The sequence below is a fragment of the Grammomys surdaster genome, unplaced genomic scaffold (assembly GCF_004785775.1).
Source record: "Grammomys surdaster isolate TR1022 unplaced genomic scaffold, NIH_TR_1.0 125940, whole genome shotgun sequence".
Classification (NCBI taxonomy): Eukaryota; Metazoa; Chordata; class Mammalia; order Rodentia; family Muridae; genus Grammomys; species Grammomys surdaster.
This window is the reverse complement of record NW_021620762.1, coordinates 2,037,153-2,049,660: the sequence shown is the minus strand read 5'-3', so window position 1 is coordinate 2,049,660 and position 12,508 is coordinate 2,037,153. Positions and strand designations below refer to the sequence as shown.

Here is a 12,508-nt window from a genome sequence, read left to right as displayed (position 1 = left end):
AAACCCTGTCTTGAAAATGAAACAGGAAACAACTCAGTGGAGCATGATCCTAGAACTGAAGAGGCTGAAGCAGGAGGGTCCTGAGTTCAAAGCCAGCATGATTATATAATCAGATACTATCTCAACAGTCCCTACCTCAAATGGGCAAAATTTCAGATCTCACATTGCAGCCTACTGTCAGTTCCCAAGCACAGATGGGGGTGTATGACATGACTCACAGAGAGCACATGTGAACACAGCAGTGGAAAGGACAACCAGCCCCATAGATTCAACTGAGGAGACAACCTGATTCTCTCCACTCAACTCCAGTCACACCAGAGAATGTAGAAAAAAATCAGGATCCTGGATTTTCATTATGCAGCTCCAGACTGCTCAGAGACAAGGAAGGCAAGGGAATGGCCCTCAGCTTCAGCAGGCAAGCCACATTCCCACAAGTCCCCCAGCACACACAGGGTAAATCCACCTTTCACTATCTACACAGGAGCAGAAGCCAGCAAACGGTTTTTTGGTTTTGAAGTTAACTTAAATCCAATCTCTCTCTCTGCCTCTTTCGGGACAGGTTTCTTCTGTGTAGCCCTGGCTGTCATAAAACTCTGTAGACCAGGCTGGCCTCTGCCTTCAGTATGCTAGGATTAAACACTTACACCTACCGCCCACACCTGACTTACTTAGAACAATCTTGTTTAAAAATAGAAAGAGAAAATCAAGTCTAGAGAAATGATTAAGATATTATACAGGAAGCCTGTGTAGCCTTCAGAGACAACTGTTCCAGTATTTCCTACTGCTCTAGTCCCCCCCCAACAGAACACACACCAACAGGCACCCCCTCACACACACACACACCACAGGAAAGGAGCACAGGGAGACTATAGTCCCAAAGGAAAGCTGTCCACAATTTAAAATGTATTCATTTTTATTAAATAAAGGGTTTCATTGGCACCATCCACACACCTTTGCCCCTAAGACATGACCACGGAGAAAAGCCACTGTACCAAATGCTACCAACTTTCATCTGAGTGTCCTTGTTCTCTGGGTGTAAGCCCCCCCAAGCCTTGCTGCGAGCACATCCTTGCAGACAGCAGCCACATGTGGTCACCTGGAGGAGCTGCGTTCTTTGCTCACACAGTCATCCTGTGAGGTAGTGTCCCCATTTCCCACCATGCTGCAAGTTCTCCTCTTCTTCCTGCGGTGTGTCGTCCCATCACCTTCTGACCCAGATTCACACTGGACATAGGGAGGAAAAACAATTCAGGGCCGGGAGACAGCTCAGCGGATAAAGACTTGGTGCTAAGCTTCATGACCTCAGTTCAATCCCTGGGGGCTCACGTGATAGGAGAATCAACTCTCTCAGTTTCTGCCTCCACCTGTGTGCTACGGTAAATATTGAGATGCACAAGCACACACATAATCAGTCAACAGAACATCAGAAGCTGTAGGTGCTGGAGACAGCTCAGTAGCCAAGGGCACTTCCTCTCTTCTAAACAACAAAATTCACTGTGAAGTTTGTCTACAGAGGAACAATGTTCTTCGTAAGGGCACTGCAAACCAAAATGTTATAATAGAAGAGACCTGGCAGAGTGTGGTGATGCACACCTTTAATCCCAGCACTCAGAAAGCAGAGGTAGGTGGAGCTCTGTGGGTTCAAGAGCAGCGTTTGTGGGTTCTGGTTTACAGAGTGAGTTCCAGGACAGCCACAGCCAGAGTGTGAGACTCTCAAAAACAAACAAAAAAATCCCAAACCAAAAACCCTTTAATCCCAGCACCTGGGAGGCAGATTCAGGTGAATGTCTTGTTAGTCTTAGGCCAAACTGGCCTGCATCGTGACTTCCAAAACAGCCAGCGATATGTACAAAGACCTTGACTCAAAAAAAAAAAAAGCAAGTCAGACGTGGTGTTTCATGCCTTTCATTCAGCATTTGAGGCCAGCCTGGTCTACAGAGTGGGTTCCAGGAAAGCCAGGGCTACACAAAGAAACCTTGTTTTGTTTTCTTTGTTTTGTTTTGAAGACAGGGTTTCTCTGTGTAGCCCTGGCTGTCCTGGAACTCAGAAATCTGCCTGACTCTGCCTTCCAAGAGTTGGGATTAATGGCGTGCACTGCCACTGCCCGACCTAGAAACCTTGTTTTGAAAAACAAAAACAAAATATAAAACAACAACAAAAATCAAAACTGAAACCACAAAATAAGAATTCCATGTAGACAAAACCTGCCTTGCTTCCCTTTTTTTCTGAATTACTGAATGTCCAGCACAGGGCCTTCCTAGGCTAGACACATGAGCACAGTGGCCCCAGCAGCAATCCTTCTGACAGGGAAGACCACCTTCTCACCTTGAGCTGGTGTTAACTAAAGCAGGTCACTGGGTTTGCCTGTTTCTAGACTTACATGTTATCATCCACAGGGAAAATTTTTAACAAGGGTTTTGTGCGTGGTCAGAATAAAGACTCTATATCCGGACCCTGTGATCACAACCCTTCACACACCCCAAGCACCTCTGCAGCAGATGAGCTCACATGTGTGAGCCGCTGTAAATGGGTGCTGTCACAGGAACGGCAGCACCTGTCCTGAATGAGGACACTGTGCTCCACTGCCCTTGGACTGAGAGGGCCTGGGCAGGCGAGGGCCTCACCTCTGAGTCTGAGTCGGACGAGCTGGAGCTGGAGGAGCTGGAAGAGTCGCTGGAGCTGTCAGAGGCAATGCCTGTGGACTCTTGGAGGTCGACGGCATCAGCGAGGACTGCAAGCTCAGGGTGTTCCTGCTTCAGGATCCTGAAGGGCAAGAGGACTGTTCTCAGGGCTGTCACAGCTGGTGGCAATGCCCACTCAAAATGACACAGAAGCAAAGTGGAGGCCTCCACTGCTTACAGCACCTGGAAACGCCTAGTGCTTTGGCTGGAGTGGCTCCAGGTGGCACGACTGGGCTGGGACAGACCACACAGGCTGTTCACATTCACTGAAGGACAACAACATTCTAGAGCCACACACCTGTGTGAGCACCAGCCACACACCTCTGGAGGCCGAGTTTCCTGAGGGAGGGGGAGGTCCTTAAGATTTTTCCCTTGAGAGAAACAGCCCCTTTCCTACTGTTCTCCCTAAACCTTTTCTGACTCCTTTTCCTTTTTTGAAAGCTTTTCCTTCCCAAAGCACGGTGCTAGTGAGGAGGGTGGGAGCTGGTTAGAGTACAGTAAGAGCAGAAACAATTAGGTTCGTAAGAAATAAGATGTCACATAAGAGACCATCCCCTCACTCGGAAGAGAAACCAAGCTAAGAGCAGTAGCCCTCCCCAGCAGCACCCTAACCTGACATCTGTGACCAGTGACAAAGGACCTGCTGGATGCTGAGGCCTTGGAGTGGCCTCACTGCAGCACACAGTGGCCTACAGGGCAGAGTACGTAGGCCTCATGCCCGAGAATCCAGGGGAATAGCAGCCACCACCCTTGCTGGCCTCTCAGCAGGGAGGCAGAGCACTGAGCAAGCCAGAATCCCTCTCTTACCCCGAGAGCTGGTCCCTCCAGGTCAGGGTTGGGACACAGTGGCACGGGGTGGCTGGGGGTGGCTTGCACTGCCGCTGCCCGTGCTGTATCTGTTCTGTGGATAAACAGAGGAGCTAAGTCTCCAGGGCAGTCGCCTCACAAGAACTGAAGGTAGTAAGTTCAAATGAATGTTTCCAGGGAGAATAAAAACCTCAACAAAGGCTTTTGTTGTTATTGTTGTTGTTTTGGCTAGTGCTAGTTTTTATTTTTAAAAAAATAACAGACAAACAAAAAGAATAAAAAGAATAAGAAAAAAGGAGAAAACAGGGCATGAAAACAAAGTAAGAACCAATCCCAATCGTGACATGTCGACTGTGCCGTTGAGCACACATGCAGAGCCAGCCACACGCTGCCACCTGGAGGCTAGCAGACACCCTGCCGACTAGTCCTGACCTTGGGTCCTCTCTAGGCTTCTGAGCCCCAGCTGTTCCCTCCAGTACTGCAGCAGGGAACACTTCCCTTTTCATCTTTGGGGAGAGAACTGGAACAAAGCAGAAGGGAATAAAAAGTTTCTCACCTATACCACTTCCTTGATAACTTTGGTCTCCCTCTTACCGTCTTGTGCCACACAACAGGGAAGTTGGTGCTGCTGGCAAAGTTCTGGGTGATGGCAATGGTGGTGTCAAGATTGAGGACAACATGCCACCAGCCCCCTGAAATCCAACAAATGAAGAACTCAGTGAGGATCAGCCCTGCAGACACCCTGGGGTCTCCCTCAGCAGAGGTGGGCCTGTACTCTCTCCACCGTTTCCAGGCCCCATTAGGCAGAGCTGAGTGATGGCAACACAGACTGTCTGCCTCCTGGTCAGCTAGCTGTGACTAACGCTGTAAAAGCAACGATTCTAGGGGGACCCCTAGCCTTTAATTAAACTCTCCCTGCTGGAAACTGCACCCATCCAGGTCTACAGAGGCATGTGGAACATGGAGGTGCTCTCCCTATGTACTTGAGACCCTAACTCTATGGTCACGGGGGGAGTGCACACACCCAGCAGATAGAAAGGGACCATGTGTCTCATTCTATGATTCTACTCAAAATGAAATACAGCACAGGCCCAGAACAGCTGGAGCTGGAAGACTGTAGTTTCTTCTAGCTCATCTATACCTGGTACAAAGACAGTTTCTCCTGGTTTCTGCAATATCTCCAGGGGTTTGAATTCAGGTGGCCAGGTTGGAAGCTGTGTCCGGGGATAAATGACATTAAACCAGGTAATTGCTTCATCCTGTTGGTTCCCTCCTTCTTCTCGGGTCACCTTGATGAGTTCTCGGGGTGTGTTTGTTGGAAACAGGCACCACCGCTTGTGACCCTGAACTAAGGCATTCCAGGCACTGGTCCCCAGAGGGTCAATGTGAATCCCAGTTCCGGAACGTGGCGGCCCCATCACAAACCACCTATAGGATGCAAACATGAACCCATGAGAGCTAATCTGAAATGTGTGTGACATAAAAGTCTCTATAATACACCACCATGCATACTGTCTTCAGAATCTACATTCTGGGATACAGCATTCAGTGAACTGTATGTGAGCTGATGGCTAACAGAAAAGAAAAACCCACTGATGCAAATTACTGCTGGACTTTTATCCATCCGCTGGGTGTGGTGACCCAAGCTTTTAATCCCAACATCCTGGAGACAGAGACAGGTGATCTGTCAATTCAAGGCCTACCAGGGCTACACAAAGATCCCTATCTCAAAAAACCCAAACTAAGCCAGGTGTAATATTGAACATCTTTAATGCCTACCACTTAGAAGGCAGGGGTAGACAGATCTCTGTGAGTTTAAGGTCAGCTTGGTAACATAGTGAGTTACAGGACAGTCAGTACAAGAAATCACGCTTGTAAAAACATAAATTAAACTTCCTTGCTAAAGCAGTGGTTCCACTAAAATGTCCTAGGGCTGGGCAGGAGAGATGGCTCAGGTTAGGAGCAATGAATTCACAAAAGAACCCGCGGTTCACATAGCACCTCACAGTCAGGCTCACAACTATCCATAATTTCAGCTCCAGAGAATCTGACCCTCTCTTCTGACCTCAGGCAGCAGGCACACACACTGGTACAAAAACATGAATGACGTTTAAAACATACACACACATACATATACACACACACACACCCCAATGGATTCCATCTTCCCAAGTAGGACCATAAACAAGTCAATGTGTAGGAAGACCCTCATTGCTTTTATATGGCTAGACAGAATTCTGCTAACCTTACAATCTGGAAGGTTTTCGGATTTGTGTGTGTGTGTGTGTGTGTGTGTGTGTGTGTGTGTGTGTGTGCGCGCGCACGTTCACGTTTTTACCCCGAGACAGGATTTCTCTGTGTGGCCCTGGCTGTCCTGGAACTCACTCTGTAGCCCAGGCTGGCCTCACAGAGATCTGCCTGTCTCTGCCTCCCAAGTGCTGGGTTTAAAGGCTTGTGCTACCACTCCCTGTCACTGTCGAAGGTTTTTGAACACTTGATGTGAAACACTTTACCTGTACGGGGGTCTGCGCTTCTCCCCCGCGTACTGGAAAAGATCGTCTGTGAAAAACTTGGGCACCTTGTAGTCTTCCAAAAGTTTCCTCCTTTTGGGGTGTTCGCCATAGCTGCTATCAAAGATGTAAAGGGGACTGTCGTCGCGGGTGCTCTCCATGTACTCGATGTAGTATTTCATCTTCATCTTCACTGAGTAGCCGTCATTATCCTCACCGCACTTGAACTTCTGGTTCCGGTATTTCCTTTTGAGGCGCTCCAGAGTCCATTTCTCCTGTGCGGACCAGCCCTCTTGGGCATTCAGCAGAACCACGGGCTTGTAAGGCCTTTCGTACCGCTCTACAAATTCTTTCACCGACAGCTGTAAAGCATCAGCTCTCTCCACGTTATCCTGGGGGAAACAACAAAAAGACCCGTCCCGTTAAGACACTGGAAGAAGTCCAGCGGCGGGTAAAGGTGTCCCACAGGGCCAATAAAGCAAAGACACACATTAGCAATGACACACATTAGCAAAGAACGAGCCTTTGCTCCTCCAGGGGGAGGGAGGCCCACGTGCGTGAGGGTGAGCACGTCGCACCCGGAGCCACCCCTTCAAGGGAGGGAGGGGCCCGAAGCTCCCACGAAAGAGCGAGTTTTGACAGCTCGGCCGCGGCGCGGGGCCCCGTCGGGGGGCAGGCGGCCCTTGCGTGGCGGGCACCGAAGGCGGACAGCCGCTGAGTGGGGGTCCCGCGCCCCGCTCACCGGCACGGCCGCAGGGCTCAGCGGGTAGCTCTCGTAGTAGTTGTGCCGGGTCCAGTCGAGCGAGTCCTTGAGCTCGGGCCGCGCACTCCGCTTGGCCTCGCGGATGCGCTTCTTGCTCTTGTGGTTCATGGTGAGCCGCTCGCCGTCCGGTTCCGCCACGACCTCGACGCGGCTCGCTTCCTGCCACCAAATGCGCCCTCCCCAGCTGGCGCGGCACCGAAACGCCCTTCGCTCCGGCCCGGCGCCTTTAAAGTCGCCTTCCAGAAAATTCACTCCCCAGCCACCACCGGAGCTTCGGGTTGGGCGAACAGCGGCCGTCCTCCCCGCCCCACGGCCTCATGCGGTCCGCCATTGGCCTCAGCGACTTGCCAGATCCGCCTTCACGCGCGCCAATTGGGCGCCATGTTGGGAAGGTCGCGTCGCTGACGCTCTGCCCCCTCCCTGCGCAACACTTCCGGCTGCGCGTCGCTTCCCCAGGTCCGTTTCCGGCCGGGCCCGCTGTGGCCTTCTGCTTCCTGTGTTTGGTTTGGTCAGCGTCCGGCCCGGCGCCCCTGGACTCCCCTCCGTGCGAGCGTGGCCTCATGGCCGGGGCCCGGCGCTTTCGGTTCCGGGAGGAGCCAGGCCCCGGGGCCGATGGGGCCGTGCTGGAGGTCCGCGTCCCGCAGGTGCGTGCAGCGGCACCTACGTGGGAGCGCCCCCTGGTTGGAGCGTTGGGAGTGGGGAGTCCCTCAGTTCTCGGCGTCGTTCATTAGCACCAGGTCTGGTATGAAGCCCGGTGAGGGATTAAATGTGCTCCAGTGATAACATTTAGGGACCGTGCCAGGAAGGAGACACTGAATTCTACCAGGAACGTGGCTGTCTTGTCCTGCGATGCAAACTTTGAACTTTTTTGAAAGCATATATCAATATATCTAACACCGCCTCCCTCCCCCCAACCCCACACCTCTGGGTACTCTTGATTAAACCTCTGCCGGTTAGGCAAGTGCTCCACCACTGAGCGATATCCCTAACTCCCTTTCTGTTTTATTTCTGAGTTCAGGCAGGCTTTGAATTTGAACCCGTTTCCTGCTTCTTAGAGTTACAAGTGTGCGCCACCATGCTGGTTTGAGCAGTGCTGGGGCTCGAACCCAGGACCCATACGTGCTAGGTGAAAGTTGTGCCTTTGAGTTTATACCTAACCCTGTAATCTTCTCTTGGTTTACGTTTTGGGACCAGGGGTTCCTGTCTCCAACACCCCAATAAAGTTTTCGACATCGGCCCTGGCTTGTTCCTTACAGATACCCTAAAACTGAATAATAACTCGTCTGGAATAGTCAGGCTTTACAAAGGATTTTCCTGTTTGTTTTTTGTTTTTTCGAGACAGGGTTTCTCTGTATAGTCCTGGCTGTCCTGGAACTCACTCTGTAGACCAGGCTGGCCTCGAACTCAGAAATCCGCCTGCCTCTGCCTCCCAAGTGCTGGGATTAAAGGTTTGCGCCACCACCGGTGGATTTTCCTGTTGTAATGTTAGCAGCTGGCCCATAGGTAGGTAGGTGTTCCTAGCAGTAGGGGGAGCAGAAGGTACAGCCCTATGCTGCCATCTGTAGCAGTCTGCGTTTTTTTCCAGAGACTTCTACACAAGTGAAGCAAAGATTTTGTTCTGTTTTGAGACAGGGTTTCTATATATATATCCTTGGCTGTTATGGAACTCGCTCTGTGGACCATTCTGGACTCAAGAGATCAGCATGCCTCTGCCTTTGGAGTGTTGGGATTAAAGGTGTATTATACTCCTCCCTCCCAGCAGTCTCTACCATTCATTAGAGTAGAGATTCTTAGCTGTGTACTACAGAAAAATATTTCAGGACGAATCAGTATGAAGCAGAGTTGGAAGATGCTAATATTTAAACCTGGATTTAAGTTTGGGAGTTAACAGACACTTTGGAAAGGTCACAGAAGTAATGGATTATGGGCTTCACAAGTCAGAATATTTCACTCAAGTGTCTTAATAGCCATATGCATGATTTGGTTACATCTGAAGTTACATTGTTTAACGGATTTCTAAGAAACTTCTTTTAGTAAATAAGACCATAGGGTGATTAGTGAGGTGGATTGGACAGGAGGTGATGGTGCCCAAACCATGTGCTACAAGGGTCAAAGGAGACTTTACACTAGGTCCTAAGGGGTGTTGACATGTTCCTAATCTTGTGAGATTCTCAGAAAGCTGCAGGATACAGCTGGGAAAGCCGTGAGGTTATATTCAAAGGTCAGACAATTTCACAAGAAGCTTGTTTGCTGTTGTTTTGAGGGGTTTTCTTTGTGTGGTTTTGAGTCTCACTTTGGCTGTGGCTGTCCTAGACTTGCCTCTGTAGACCAGGTTGGTCTTGAACCCATAGAGACCCACCTGCCTCTACTTCCTAAGAGCTGGGGTCAAAGGTATGTATCACCATTCCCTGCTGGTTCTTTGCTATTTTAACATTCTGGTTTGAAATCTTTCTGTATCAAGAACTTTGCTCCTCTATAGACAATTACTTTCCTATGGACTTCTTATTTTCCCTTGTCCATCTGTCCTTTCTCAGCAGTTCAGTGTTACAGGGAAACCCAGCATAAGAGAGACCAAAACCAAACTTGTCTCCTGTAGCCTCCAAATGTCTTCATGTCAAAAACTTGAATTTCCTTCCAAATTTAGGGAGTAAAGATATTCCCTAGGAGTAAAAAAGCCCAGTTTCTTTATATAAAAATCTGCATTTCTTCTAGAAACATCCTTCTCTGGGCCTTTATTGTACTCATAGGTAAAGTCTACCAGGCCAGGCCTTTACTCAAAGCCCAGTCCATTTTGTCATAGGCATGTGTATATATGTTATACTGAGGGTATCATGCTTAGCCACGGATACTTGGTTTTTGAGACAGGATTTTATTATGTAGTTCTGGCTGGCCTGGAACTACCAGAGACCTGCCCACTTCTGCCTTTGTTTTTTTTGTTGTTGTTTTGGTTTTTTTTGTTTTGTTTTGTTTTGTTTTTGTTTTTTCGAGACAGGGTTTCTCTGTGTAGTCCTGGCTGTCCTGGAACTCACTCTGTAGACCAGGCTGGCCTCGAACTCAGAAATCCACCTGCCTCTGCCTCCCAAGTGCTGGGATTAAAGGCGTGTGCCACCACTGCCTGGCATCCACTTCTGCCTTTCAAGTGTATTAAAGCCATGCACTACCATACCTTGCTTTATTTTTTTATTTACAGATTAATTTTTTGCTGGGCATGATGATGGCCCATGCCCTTAATCCCTCCTTTAATCCTATCATTCAAGAGGAAGATATGCAAGAGGATCACTGGAATTTAAGGCCAGTACAGTCTGCACAGCCAGTTCCAGGACATGCCCAGCAACATAGTGACTTTGTCTCAAAACTGGAGAGCAGGAAGCTCTTTGAACTGCTGAATCACCTACCTGGTCCCTATTTTTGCCCTGTGGCTTCATTTAAATCAAGTGCATGAGTATATCATACACACATTTGTAATTTTAAGTAACCAATGTTTCTCTGGCTTTTCCCATCATTCACTTCCCAGTGTTCTTCATACTTCTTCCCTCCACGCCTCAGCACTGCCTTCCCTCCTTGCTCCGTAATGAAGCTGACTTTTATGTTATCATTCTTTTTTGAATCAAAGTCTATGCAGTCCTGGCTGGCTGAATTTATGGAGATACACCTGCTTCAGCCTCAAGTGTTGAGATTAAAGACGAGTGTCACTACATAGGCTTTTTATGATGACAGCTGTTTTCCTTGCATCTTGTGTCTATTGACCACCTACATGTAGTGTCCTCAGAGGCCAAAAGGGCCTGTTAGGTCACTTGGAACAGGAGATCCAGATGTTTGCTAGCTGCAGAGACCTGGGCTAGCTTCATAATCACCAGGCATGCTAGTGCATATACATACAGACAAAACCCTCACACAATACCTGGGTCTAGGTGTGGTGTGGTATATGCCTATAATTCCAGCACTCAGGAGAATAAGGTAGGATCAAGGGCAGCCTGGGCTACACTGGAATAGAGCACTGGTTTCAGAACCGCAGGCTGTGGACTAGAGAGGACTATCATGGTAATGTATATGTCAATGATTAACTTTCTTTGCAGGTCCTGCATGTCCAGTATGGGATGTATGTTTGGCCCTGTGCTGTAGTCCTGGCCCAATACCTGTGGTTTCACAGAACATCACTGCCAGGCAAAGCTGTTTTAGAGGTAACCAGTTACCAGAATACTGGGTTGTATTTGCTGTGCCTTCATGCTATGTAGTCTGTATTTAAATTAATTGGTTAGTTTGGCAAAGTTTGGAATTCTGAACTAGGAAAAGTATTCATGTTTTTAAATTAAAGTGACTTGAGGCTGGAGATGGCTCAGCGGCTAAGAGCACTGACTTCTCTTCTACAAGTCCTGAGTTCAATTCCCAGCAACCACATGGTGGCTCACAACCATCTGTAATGGTATATGAAACGTGAGTGTATTCACGTACATAAATCTTTTAAGAAAAAGTAACTAGACAGTCTGGAAATCTTAGCTATAAAGGGAATACCAGTTAGTGGTATAAGTGGCTAAAGCCAAGTCACCTTTTCTGGTACTACATGCAGTCAGGTATTCCAGTTCCTACTAACAGGACCGGAAACCATGGTAGATAGCATCACAAAATTTATCTGTGATACCAATTAAACTACCTTGACATAATATGGAAGTAGAAGTCCTCCTTTAAATTTGAAGCAAATTTTAGCCATTAACTTCTAAACCTAGACTGCTTGTTGTCAGGGGCAGTGTTATGCCTTTATTTCCAGCTTTGAGATTCAACAGGCAGATGCTCAAAGCCAGCCTAGAATATGCAAACTGTCTCATTTGGAATGGGAAAACTAAATTATTCTTAAATACTGTTTTAGATTGGAGCTGGAGTGAGCCTTCCAGGGATTTTGGCTGCCAAATGTGGTGCTAAAGTAATACTATCTGACAGCTCCCAGTTCCCACACTGTTTGGATATCTGTTGGCAAAGTTGCCAGATGAATAACCTGCCACAAGTCCAAGTTGTAGGGCTGACATGGGGCCACATATCAAAGGACATTCTGTCTTTGCCACCACAAGACATCATTCTTGGATCTGATGTGTTCTTTGAACCAGAAGGTAAGTATAATTTATAGCAAACCTGGCCAGATGTATCTTATAAAACTATCTATAAAAGTACCCCACCCTTCCCTAGACTTTGAAAGTATTTTAGCCACCGTATACTTTCTGATGCAGAAGAACCCAAAAGCTCAATTTTGGTCTACATACCAGGTCAGAAGGTGAGTACAGATAATTTACTAGCTGCTTTTATAACAAAAATGCATTAAAACAAGAAGGGCATAAAATCATAAAAACAATTTACTTTCTTTTAAGTGCTGACTGGTCACTTGAAGGCTTGCTCTACAAGTGGGATATGAAATGTGTGCACATTCCTCTGGAGTCTTTTGATGCAGACAAGGAAGATATAGCAGAGTCTTCCCTTCCAGGAAGACATACTGTTGAAATGCTAATCATCTCCTTTGCAAAAGACAGTTCTGAATGAATTGTACCTCAAGCTGTTCTGGAACAGTGTCAAGACTGAATAACCTGAATTAAAGACAAACTATATCTTGATGAAACTCAATGGGTATGAAGATGGCCAGTTCTGCAGGCCTTATGGTTATGTCATGCCTAGGGTAGCACTCAACTTTAACAAAATTAAACATTGAAAAGGACTCAGACTCTGTTCCCAATCATTAAAGTAGACCCATTTTGACACTGATA

The 12,508-nt window shown here is 47.9% G+C and overlaps 2 protein-coding genes across 8 annotated transcripts; one reads left to right on the top strand and one right to left on the bottom strand.

Moving 5' to 3' along the window:
• Positions 1 to 895: 895 nt before the first annotated feature.
• Jmjd6 (jumonji domain containing 6, arginine demethylase and lysine hydroxylase) lies at positions 896 to 7,182 on the bottom strand. 5 transcript variants are annotated; one of them, XM_028752826.1, is made up of 8 exons: positions 6,741 to 7,081; positions 6,002 to 6,390; positions 4,630 to 4,916; positions 4,045 to 4,180; positions 3,489 to 3,582; positions 2,980 to 3,020; positions 2,625 to 2,763; positions 896 to 1,224 (listed from the first exon to the last, which is right to left on the bottom strand). In XM_028752826.1, exons 1-8 carry the CDS (start codon positions 6,867 to 6,869, stop codon positions 1,093 to 1,095), a joined length of 1,347 nt encoding a protein of 448 aa, XP_028608659.1. In that variant the 5' UTR covers positions 6,870 to 7,081; the 3' UTR covers positions 896 to 1,092. The 5 variants fall into 5 exon arrangements, with proteins under 5 accessions (XP_028608659.1, XP_028608660.1, XP_028608661.1 ...); XM_028752827.1 differs by lacking the exon at positions 2,980 to 3,020 and having other exon boundaries at positions 3,489 to 3,577; positions 4,083 to 4,180; positions 6,741 to 7,114; XM_028752831.1 differs by lacking the exon at positions 896 to 1,224 and having other exon boundaries at positions 2,741 to 2,763; positions 3,489 to 3,577; positions 4,083 to 4,180; positions 6,741 to 7,082.
• A 105-nt stretch (positions 7,183 to 7,287) lies between these two features.
• Positions 7,288 to 12,463, top strand: Mettl23 (methyltransferase like 23). Of its 3 annotated transcripts, none has more exons than XM_028752832.1 (5): positions 7,288 to 7,405; positions 10,838 to 10,942; positions 11,626 to 11,863; positions 11,940 to 12,024; positions 12,119 to 12,463. In XM_028752832.1, the coding sequence occupies exons 1-5, from the start codon at positions 7,322 to 7,324 to the stop codon at positions 12,285 to 12,287; spliced, it is 681 nt and encodes a 226-aa protein (XP_028608665.1). In that variant the 5' UTR covers positions 7,288 to 7,321; the 3' UTR covers positions 12,288 to 12,463. The 3 variants fall into 3 exon arrangements, with proteins under 3 accessions (XP_028608665.1, XP_028608667.1, XP_028608666.1); XM_028752834.1 differs by having other exon boundaries at positions 7,297 to 7,405; positions 11,981 to 12,024; positions 12,119 to 12,192; XM_028752833.1 differs by having other exon boundaries at positions 7,405 to 7,498.
• The last annotated feature ends 45 nt before the right edge of the window (positions 12,464 to 12,508 follow it).

Coding starts and splice junctions, on each gene's coding strand:
- Jmjd6 (XM_028752826.1), bottom strand. CDS start 6,869: ATGAACCACAAGAGCAAGAAGCGCATCCGCGAGGCCAAGCGGAGTGCG. Junction 3,583..4,044: donor TTATCAAGGAAGTGGTATAG/GTGAGAAACTTT, acceptor GTTTATCCACAG/AACAGATACAGCACGGGCAG. Junction 1,225..2,624: donor CGTCCGACTCAGACTCAGAG/GTGAGGCCCTCG, acceptor CCCTATGTCCAG/TGTGAATCTGGGTCAGAAGG.
- Mettl23 (XM_028752832.1), top strand. CDS start 7,322: ATGGCCGGGGCCCGGCGCTTTCGGTTCCGGGAGGAGCCAGGCCCCGGG. Junction 7,406..10,837: donor TGGAGGTCCGCGTCCCGCAG/GTGCGTGCAGCG, acceptor CTTTCTTTGCAG/GTCCTGCATGTCCAGTATGG. Junction 11,864..11,939: donor TGTGTTCTTTGAACCAGAAG/GTAAGTATAATT, acceptor ACCCTTCCCTAG/ACTTTGAAAGTATTTTAGCC.